The sequence below is a fragment of the Triticum aestivum genome, chromosome 4A (assembly GCF_018294505.1).
Source record: "Triticum aestivum cultivar Chinese Spring chromosome 4A, IWGSC CS RefSeq v2.1, whole genome shotgun sequence".
NCBI classification, from domain to species: domain Eukaryota; kingdom Viridiplantae; phylum Streptophyta; class Magnoliopsida; order Poales; family Poaceae; genus Triticum; species Triticum aestivum.
The window spans coordinates 690490608-690501673 of NC_057803.1; the positions used below are offsets into that span (position 1 = coordinate 690490608).

General features: G+C 43.6%; 1 protein-coding gene across 1 annotated transcript in view; it reads right to left on the reverse strand.

The window, feature by feature from the left end:
* The window catches only part of LOC123084291 (putative inorganic phosphate transporter 1-13), a 60523-nt gene extending 54583 nt beyond the window's left edge, over nucleotides 1–5940 (reverse strand). The window contains exons 1-2 of the mRNA XM_044505971.1: nucleotides 5311–5940; nucleotides 4126–5162 (exon numbers count right to left, since the gene is read on the reverse strand). Of these exons, the coding sequence (XP_044361906.1) occupies nucleotides 4126–5162; nucleotides 5311–5940 (1667 nt within the window). The remainder of the gene's footprint in view (nucleotides 1–4125; nucleotides 5163–5310) is intronic.
* Nucleotides 5941–11066: the final 5126 nt, after the last annotated feature.

The following is an 11066-nucleotide window of genomic DNA, read 5'->3' on the forward strand; positions in this document are numbered from 1 at the left end:
CATCACTCCTCTAGTCGTAAAGTAGTATGCACACGTGGTAACGCTAAGCCAATAAAAAAGGTGTTGTTTGGTTCAATTTACTATAGTAATCGTTCTAGTAATTTGGGTGTTTCTCTGTTGATTTTTTTTAATAGTTTCTTTGATGCACTAGAGTATATGGTAATTGTTATGATATAATCTAGTAAAAGAGGAAAACCATACATTTAGTTGTTCACGTATTATTTTGAGTCGTAGGATGCGAGAGTACAAGCTACAAATGAATGGTAATTTTAATTTCTTGATGGTAACAGTGTTACCGTTTGGTACAGAGTCAATTGGTAGTAATACCGTTACGATGGATTTTGTTGGTACGGGGTGGGTGGCGCGCAGACCAGGTGCTGGTCTGGCCAGGCTAATTAGGCGCGCGGCCGGAGCGTACGCTAATCATAATGCGCTCAGGTTCATTTTAGCAAGCCTATATATATATATATATATATATATATATATATATATATATATATATAGATAGATAGATAGATAGATAGAGAGAGAGAGAGAGAAAATCCATCCTACCACCCGGTGGTAGTTACCCCACATGTCTCATATACTATCATGTGGTATTATATATACTATTTTATTATTTTAAATATGTTCATATACTATATCTAAGATATTTCAAAGCAAGTTACATGAAAAAATTGCATATGAGCCCATAGTTTTTGTTATATTTGTAAAATAGGTACATATTTGTACGTAAAAATGAGCATACTCAAAAAATGATACATACTACCTAAAAATTAGTATATATACTACCTAATCATTGTTATATACTACATACTACACGTACATATTTCCGATTCCGACAGATACTACATACAACATACAAAACGCAACTGGTGGTAACTACCACTGCTTGTAGGAAACGGATCGTTTCTCCACTTTTTCGGTGCATCAAAGCTTTCGTACGTTCTTTATTTTTTTCGTCCGTCATCTATGTCGTTTCTCTCTTTTTTTCGTCCGTCGTTTTATATTTTTTGTCTGTTTTCTATTTTGCCGCTCGTCATTTTCTATATAGGAAAAAAAGATGTACGTCAGAGCACCCACACTCTCCGATTTGTTTCTGCCAAAAAATAGTACGACTCATAAAGCCTGGATGGGCCGGCCCATTAGCGGATCATGTACCAACAGTGAAAAATGTCCAATAGAAAATAATGTCACAAGGAATTGAACCCAGGCTTTCACATTGGACACATCAGACTACTAACCACTATACTAAACATGTTTGGTGATTACTTGGTAGCGCCACGTTTTAAATTAAGCCATCAGCTGCACCGTATAATGAGAGCAAAAAAAAAATACTTTTTTGTGGAAAAAGTGAATATATTTCGAACGCGAATATTTTGCAAAGTTGTGAACAAGAAATTTACACTCGAATATTTTTTTAAACGAAAATAAGCACGCTTTTTTTAAACCTGTTTATTTTTTATGACACGAATAAATTTTTAAAAGAAGGAGGTACTGTAGTGAATGTTTCTTCCGATTTTGTGAACATTTTTCAAAAACACAAAAAAAAGTTGGACTTTGAATTTGAAAAGGCAAACATTTTTTTTCAGAACATGAATAATTTTTGTAAACTAGGAGGTACAGTAGCTAACATTTTTTAAGTACCTATTAATAAAACTGGGTGAATTTTTGAAATATGCCCCGGTATGCATTGTTTTAGTTTAATTTATTAAAGTGGGGATATGGAATGAATCTTTTTCTCCTCCGCGTCTTCACGAACGACAAACCTCGCTGAGCCCAGTGACACCCGTCACAATGCATGAGTCAAACTAAGATTTCATGGTCTACCTGACACAAACTATCCAGTTTACATGATAAGACGAACATGAATTATGTGCAGTGCTTTTTCCTATTATATTAGCGGGATGATAAGCTGAACGTTCTTGATCTAGCCAGACATGAATGAGGTTCACCGATCCAGTTATTGGACCTGGCCAACCTTGATTAGTGACAACCGGTACTGCGACCACCAGCGACGAGGACGCAAAGAGGACAAGCGGAAACATGGGTCTCATGCAATATTGAAATGGAAGATGTGGACCTGAGGATGAGGTATTTGTCGTGTTTATTATGTTATGGTCATTAAGGTGAGGACCTGAGGATGTGCGTAAGGACGCATGGGACTGTTTTCACCCGTTGCAACACACGAGCATGTTTGCTAGTTTGATATAAGGAGCCGAGCTGGGACTATTAAACTGTGGAAACCTATCCGTCCTCCATCTATAGCTTTCAAAAGCTTTCCCTTGTACTCGCGAATAGATGCTTAGCATAGTTGGTAACTGTACTTCTCCTAATATAGGAGATCCTTCGTTCGTTTCTTAACCCTGATGATTAGCGCGCAGCTACTACCGGCCGCAGTATGCGAAATCTTTTTAGTTTCCCAGAAAAAGAATTATTACCACCTCGGATTTTTTAAAAAGCTCTCACAAATAGGATATGGGTGAACGGATGAAAAAACACATAGAAACGTGCCTAAGAAAAGTGCCTGTTTCCTTCCCATGCTCCCGCTTCATCCTACGACTGTTCTTTTTCCTTTTTCCTTCCTAATCTAATCATCCCCTGATTTTAACGGGGTTGGTCCGGGCCTTATTTTGTTTCAATCAAATCAAACCACGTACGCAGGAGCACGGAAGGGCGCATGCAAGTCTCACCCCCTCCTTTGGTCTTTGCATGCAGCCTCCCATATTTATGGGGTATCTTTTCAATATTTCTCCTAAAGCCCAATATCCCATCATTTATTCCTTGCCTTATTCTTCTTCATACATATATATTTCACGGATCAACACGAAATCTGGATTTCTACTAATTCCTTTCTACTTTTTTTATCTATCATTAATTCATTTTATTCTTCATGCATGCCTCAGGAAACCCATTATAATTTGACCATAGATTTCTCTCACAAATTTCATATCTCAATTCCTTTCCTTCTTCATGCATGCCTTACGAATCTGTGCGTAAACGGGCCCATCTTTTTACCTTCACCTCCTTATTAATTCTCAAGACGGCTTAGAGGGTGCTTGGATACGTTTTAGTCCCATGACTAAAAATAGTGGGACTAAAACTTGCTAGCCTCATCCATACTTGGATCCAAATATTAAAGCGACTAAAATTAAGTTAATGAGCATTTATTATCCTCCAAACCCTTCAATCCAGAACTGGTCTGTGTTAAAGGAGAGGAATTAAATGAGGAGAGAGAGGACTAGGTACCCCTGACTAAATTGTTTTAGTCTCAAGACTAGTTTTAGCCCCTCTTTAGTCAGGGGTGTTTGGAACTTTAGCCTCTTACAAGACTATTATTAGTCAGACTGAAATAAGTCCCTTGGATCCAAGCACCCTCTTATTGATTTGAACTCACCAACGTGTATAAATTGGTCGTATTGTGTGTAAAAGAGCGAGGTGGTACTATATAAGAAAAACATATCCTATTTTCTTTACACCAGCGGGCTGACACATGTGGGAGAGACGTGAAAAAATGGCCACGAGCGACGGTCGAAGCTGGCCCATGTGTGTGAGATGTGCGACTATTCAATAGATCAGCTTACGCAGATTTCTTAACGCCATAGGTCCTGGTTGAGTTGGACGTGACGCTAGTGTGTTAAACTAAAGGGCTTGAGTTCAATTATGGATAGAAGAGGCATTTTCTGGCATCCGTTTTTATAAACGGGCTAGATGGTGGGCCGACATCATCGGGGACAGAGCATGGGCTGTGTGCTTCGGATGGGTTGAGGCCAGTTGTCATTATTATTTTGGACGTGCGTGTACAAAAAATAGTACCACCTCGGATACTAAAAAAATCTAAAAAATAATATGGATGAATGGATGAAAAAATTGGAGAAACGCATCTTACGAACGAATGAAAAAATTGGAGAAACGCACCTTACGAACGGATGAAAAAATTAGAGAAACACACCTTGCTTTATTGGTAGGTATAGATAGATATAGATATAGATATGCATTGTTCAGCCCCATTTCACAATAAACACTATATATAAGTCCAAACATGTCAAAGATACAAGTTCTCAAAGTTTGATGAATTTCGAGAAGACACTAAAACCATCAACGGGGAGGGACAGTATTGGTTACGAAATTTCCACGCTGTAGATGAACTCAGCTTCAGCAACCGTTTTAGATTCTTCTGGTGGTTCGTTGTCTTCCTCCATTTCCCCCGTGATGTCCTCGAGTGACATCCCTTTGGACTCGGGCAAGGCAAGAGTGAACATGAGTCCAACCAGGTTGCACCCTGCCAGCAGAAGCAGAGAGCTCCGGATGCTTGTATGAGAATACTGGAACCAGAGAACACCGATGATTGCACCACACTTTCCCCCGGCGGCCGATATGCCGTTGCACGTCGACCGCAGGCGCGTCGGGAATATCTCCGTGGGCAGGATGAATGTGGTGGAGTTGGGGCCGAAGTTTGCGAAGAAGAGGATCAAGGCGTACATGATGGCGAAGCCTATGTGCATGTTGGGTTTGGACCAAAACTTGTAAGGCGCGGCGAGTACGATCATGAAAATGGTCATCATGGTGAACCCCATGAGTTGGATCTTGATGCGGCCGATGCGGTCGACGAATAGCACGGTGAGAAAGTAACCTGGCAGGGAACCGCCGACCACGATGATGGCCTGCGTGCGAGCTATCTTATAGGTCTGCTCAAGAGGGCTCATCATGGTCGCGTCTCCAAACCAGCCGATGTTGTTGAAGATGTCCTTCATGAAGAGATTGAGAGAGTAGAAGACAACGTCGAGGACGAACCAACACGTAGTCGTGCTGAGGAGCTGGCGACCATGCTTGTGAAGGAACTCCATGGAGAAGAGGCCGAACTCGTCCTGCTTCACGACGGCGTCTGCGTCCGCGTCCGACACGAAGTCGATGTCAAGGACCGTGGCCATGTCGGATGCTGCTAGCTTGAGGTTCTTGGCGATGAGCGCCGTGTAGCGCGCCGTCTCAGGCATCTTCATGCGCCAGTAGTAGGTGAGGAGTGCAGGAACGGCCCCCAGCATGAGCACAATGCGCCACACGTAGTCCGCTTGCCCAAGCTGGTCAGTCTCGTACGCGGCCGTGTTCTTGAACGTCGCAGAGAGCACCAGAACAACAGCCCCAGCAGCGAGGTTTCCAAGACCCTTTATGCAGACAAAGTATAATCGGGTAAGGATGATTAAAATATTATCTTTTGCTGAGTTAGACCAGAGAAAAGAGAAGCAGATTGTAGATTAAGAATGAGATGCAGCACTGGCTCCAAAAAATATTGTGATGATTTTACTTACACACCTGCATAGCGAAGACCGCTGCTATGAAGGCTCCGCGAGTCCTTTTGTTGGCATACTCGGACATGATGGTCGCCGAGAGCGGGTAGTCGCCGCCGACGCCGAAGCCGAGCCAGAAGCGGAAGAAGCACAGCGTGGCCACGACACACTTGGGCTTGTTGTGGAAGGAGAGGCCGGACGCGAGTGAGCACACCACCATGAGCTTGAGCGTGACGCCGTAGATCCGCTTCCGCCCCATCCTGTCGCCGAGCCAGCCGAAGAAGAGTTGCCCCAGGACCGTGCCGCAGAGCGCCACGCCGCTGACAGCGCCCGCGACATTGCCGGGGAGCTTGCCGTCTGCCGAGTGGTAGTAGATGTGGCCCAGGAGGTCGGCGATCAGGGAGACGGAGAACAGGTCGTAGGCGTCCGTGAAGAAGCCCATGCCGGCGATGACGATGGTGGTGAAGTGGTACAGCTGCGTCCCGGCGACGTCGAGGGCCTGGAGCACCTTGATCTGCTTGCGAGCCCGCCGGGTCTCACATTTCACCGACGTCACCGCATCCAGCACGCGGTACAGCATGGCGCTCCCGGCGCCATGGAGGTGGCAGAAGAGAGAGCTGCACGCGTGCCTCCTCGCAGGCCAGGTCGTGAACATTGTGCGTGGTAGTAAACCAGGTGCTTCATGTTTGCCATATATAGAACCTTACTGATTTTTGCAAGCCAACTGGATATATAAAGTGGCGATTCAAATGTTGCCTCTGCTCTTATTATACAACTGCACGAATGTCCTGTGAAATATGATTACGAGGGCGCCCCAGCGCCCAGCTGCATAACATCCATCTTACTTTGTCCGAAGAACACATAAAATTGTCAGCTTTGCTGACGAACGTGCTTAGCCCTACGCTTTCTAAAAAGGCAAGACGGCTATAGAATGAAGACGACGACAGCTGTTCCTTACTGAAACAACAGAAGGACGGAAACAACAAGATAAGTTTACTCATTGTTGATCGAATAAAGGATTTTTTTATTGACATGTAATGTCACATTAAAAAGATACTTTTTTAGAAACACGTTACATACGTGGACACTCATAAACTTGTACCACTATGTGAAAAACACAATGGTACCTAGTGTTTAAACGCAAATCAAGTGTAAATTATCTGCCACCAGGCGTAGAACACCATAAGCCGAGTGCTCTGAAAAAAAACCATGGCAACCGGCTGTGGCTTGGATTATCTTCACACAGGCCGAGTACAGCACAAAAAGAACTTTTGTTTCTACACAAATGTTGGCATACCGTGAGAAAAGCACTCGGCTTATGCAAGGGGCTCGGCATAAGCAGCTGCCACGTGGCCATCCTCCCACCCCTTAACAGCTATGTGACAGCGGCCAATGTAGGCCGAGTGTCTATTAACAACCCATGGGTCTCATATATGTAAGCCGGGAATCCCATAATATATACTCAGCTTACCCCGATGCTTGTTATGAAAGGAGCCACGCGTGGCCAACTGGGCTGTAAACCTAGCCACGCTGCCGCCGCGCCGCCCCTACTCCATGCACAGAGTTTATCTTTAGGGTGGTTCTGTTCAAGTTTGTCGATCGCCATTGTATTCTGGGCTTTGGAAAATTTCTAGAATCCTCCATTATTCGATCATGGACTCTTGATTTATGTAAGGCATTCATTTCACATTTCACATATTATAGCCAGAACTTGAATCTAGAGCATATGAATATGCATTTAGAGTTACAAGCACTGAACCCAACGACATAGCATGACGGCGGCTATTGGAAATTCATGACCATGTTTGGTGGTGTCCCAGACCAGGGGGTACCCACCACGCCGTCTCCCGGCAAGGTGGCTCGGGCCAAGGACCCCTATTGCGGTGTACTAGTGGGCCATCTCCTGAAGGCCCATGGCGTATGGAACGAATGTTCCGAAGACTTGGCGCATACTACAAGACTTAGATATCTTCTACAGGTCGATCTACCGTATACGTAGCCGACCTATCTGTAACCCTAGACCCCACAATTTCTATATAAACTAGGGGTAGAGCTTGTGGAAGATCCTCAACAATCTCGTGGTGGACACACATGTACTATGTACTTCATCCAAAATCAATACACAATCAAAGCAGGACGTAGGGTATTATCTCTTTGAAAGAGTCCGAACCTAGGTAAAACCTCGCGTCTATGTTATCGAGAGTACTAGCTTGGGACCCCCTACCCAAGATTCGCCGGGACGACTCCATCAATGTTCTTTCTGAGGAAAGTGCTTCTCTCCTGATGTCTCCCATTCCCTTGTGTTACCAATACATCTTAGAATTTCACCTATCTGATGTGCTAACATGTCTGAATAGAAGACGTAGCAACAAGCATAGGTGGATAACAATGTAATTTTTAAGGAATGGAAGTGGCCAGATTCTTAGAATTGGTGCTACTTTTTTTCCTTGATAGAACAGAGAGTGGTTGTTGCGGTTGCTATGAGGAAGGTTGTGCCTCGTCAAGTTGCAATTTATAGAGCTGTATCAGGCAAGGAGACAACAAGGAGAGTCCGTGTACTTCTGCTATGTCACATGCCTAGAAGATTGAAATTACCCATAAAGGCATGATTCCGTCTTCAATCACTCATACTTCAATTTTTCTATAAAGCACACCTTATCTGTAGGAGGGGAATACAAGTACAATGTGATGGTGCCATTGAATAGTCTCCCTTCCTTGTCAACATTCTCAAAAGTCGAGGCAAATGGAAGATTCGTTGATTTCTCCAAATTGTTGACGCTTCTATGATTTTCTTGTCTTCTTTTGGAATCAAATTTCTTGTTTTGTTCTTCTTCTCTTCTCTAGGGAGATATTCATGGAGTTTATTTATCTGTGATAAGTTCCATCGGACAAACTCACTTGAATAACATCAGTGATTCCTAGATCCGAGACATGCAACCAAATTGAGTGAAAATAAAACTTAAGCTAGGTGAGAAACTCCTACACATCAGCAAAATCACCAATAATATACTTATCATTGTACTTTTGACAATCAAAACACCATTGGAAGGTACACAATAAAGCAAAGAAAAATGTAAAACTCACATGCTCATCCACATGGATTTTTGTTGTTGTGATTACACAGAGAAGAATGTGCATCACTGCGCACGACTTACCCCGATGTCTCCCATTCCCTCGTGTTTCCAATACATCTCAGAACTTCACCTATCTGATGTGCTAGCATGTCTGGATAGAAGGCATAGCAACAAGCATAGGTGAATAAAAATGTATTTTTTAAGGAATGGAAGTGGCCAGATTCTTAAAATTGGTGCTACTTTTTTTCCTTGATAGAACAGAGAGTTGTTGTTGCGGTTGCTATGTGGAATATTGTGCCTCGCCAAGTTGCAATTTATAGAGTTGTATCAGGCAAGGAGACAACAAGGAGAGACCGTGTACTTCTGCTATGTCAGATAAAGATTAAAATTACCCATAAAGGCATGATTCTGTCTTCAATCACTCATACTTGAATTTTTTTTATAAAGCATGCCTTATCTGTAGGAGGGGAATACAAGTAAAATGTGATGGTGCCGTTGAATAGTGTCCCTTCCTTGTCGACATTCTCAAAAGTGCGAGGCAAATGGAAGATTCCTTGATTTCTCCAAATTTTCTATGCATCTCTGATTTTCTTGTCTTCTTTTGAAAAAAAATCTACTTTTGTTCTTCTTCTCTTCTCTAGGGAGATATTCGTGGAGTTTATTTACCTGTGATACATTTCATCGGACTAACTCACTTGAATGACATCAGTGATTCCTAGATCCAAGACACACAACCAAATTGAGTGAAAATAAAACTTAAGCTAGGTAAGCAACTCCTACACATGAGCAGAGATCACTAACAATATACTTCTCATTGTCCTTTTGACAACCAAAACACCATTGGAAGGTACATAATGAAGCAAAGACAAATGTAAAATCTCCGCATGCTCATCCACGTGGATTTTTGTTGTTGTGATTACACAGAGAAGAATGTGCATCACCGCGCACACTTCTTACAAGCACATGTAAGACATACCCTACAGAGACCGGTAATAAATATGTGAATATCGTATATTCTTAGTCAATGTTAATGTAGCATATTCCCCGCTCTAATGTTGAATGTAAATGTTAGTTATTTTGCTGCTTATAGTGCTACCAATACAAGATTTGACCTCCGAGGCTTTGATTTTCTCTCCTGCATTCCGTGGTAGTAATATGAAGCATGAATGCGTTCTTTTTATCGGGAGCTTGACAGACATTTCATTAACGCTTGCCAAGTTTCTTTCGCACGGGAACTCTGCAAACCACTCCGTCATGTGGGACTGGGCGTTAATGTAAATGCCACGTGGCACTAACCTGTGCTAAACTCGGCAGAGTAATGACAAATAGAAAGAAGCCACGTGTCCGCCATTATTGCCAGTACAAAATGTCTGTCGAGTGCCTTTGAAAAGAAACTCGGCAAATAGTTTGCTGGGTTTCCCACTCTGCAGAGCTCGGTCAAATAAGGGCCCGACGCATGGCACTGCCTTATTGCCCTGTGCCAGATTTCACCGAGTTCAAGGCCAACATAACTGGGCAAATATTTTACTGAGTTTGGAACTCAACATGCCAGAATTCGCCGAGTTCAGGGCTAACAGAACTGGCAATTTTTTTGCCAAGTTTGTAACTTGACGCGTGGCACTGTCTTACTGTCCAGTGCCAGATTTCACCAAGTTCACGACGATACTGAGCAAATATTTTTCCCAGTTCAGAACTCAGGTAGTGTCTTGTTGAAGGAGACCGACGCATGGCACAAACCGTATTGCCCAGTCTAGTGTTTTCACGAGTTTCCCTTTCTAAAACTCGCTAAGGATTTGCCTATTACCGAGTGTGCAACTCAGCGAAGGTTCTCTGTGTCTACAGCAAATCCTAGCTTCGCCGAGTTCTAGGACAAGATTTCGCTGAGCTTTGGTACTCGGCAAATGTCCCTCCTGCCCCTCCACTCTGGGATGGCAGTGCACAAATATCGATATATGTGCACATTGTTGATTACACACATGCATCACACTAATCAAAATTTTCTCCTTTTCTATGGAAACTGTGCGGGAAGAAAAGGAAGGAGAGCGGGAAGAAAAGGAAGGAGTGCAGGAAGAAGAAGGAAAGCGAGATCGACCCCCTGGAATTGGCCTCCACCAATGCATGCGTGAGGGCTGCTCGTTTAGTGGCCATGGGGGTTACCGCGCATTGATTTTTCAAGCAATTAGGCGCTGTGCTGTTAACTACGCTGTTATTTTTCAGTCAGATTTCTGATGTACGCTTTCTAAACCGTGACGGAGGGAGTAGCAAAATTAGAGCACTAAATCTAACTATGATGTGGTAGTTAACTGTGTTGAACATATTGTACTACTCCATCTGTGGTAAATTATGATCCAAATATGCTTTATTCAGACAATTTATACCAATAGACATCAAGAAAGCTCGAAGGCTACTAGGTATCTTCACTGTTACCAACATACGCTAGTAGAACATGCTGCCATTATGTGACTAACTAGTAGCATGCGAACCGGCGATGCCGCTAGAGAGGTACACACTAGCATCGGTCGGGCTAAGCTATGCTAATAGTCTGTTACCAGTGAAGCTTTGAATTGCCCCCCGCTCCCTCCTGCTAGGGCCCCGACGTTGCCGGCCGCCGGCGCGCCGTGCCCCGGTCCCCGTTCCCGCCCCTCTCCCTCCTGCTAGGGTCCCCCCGCTGCTTTGAATTCCCCCCCTCCCCGCTCCCTCCTGCTAG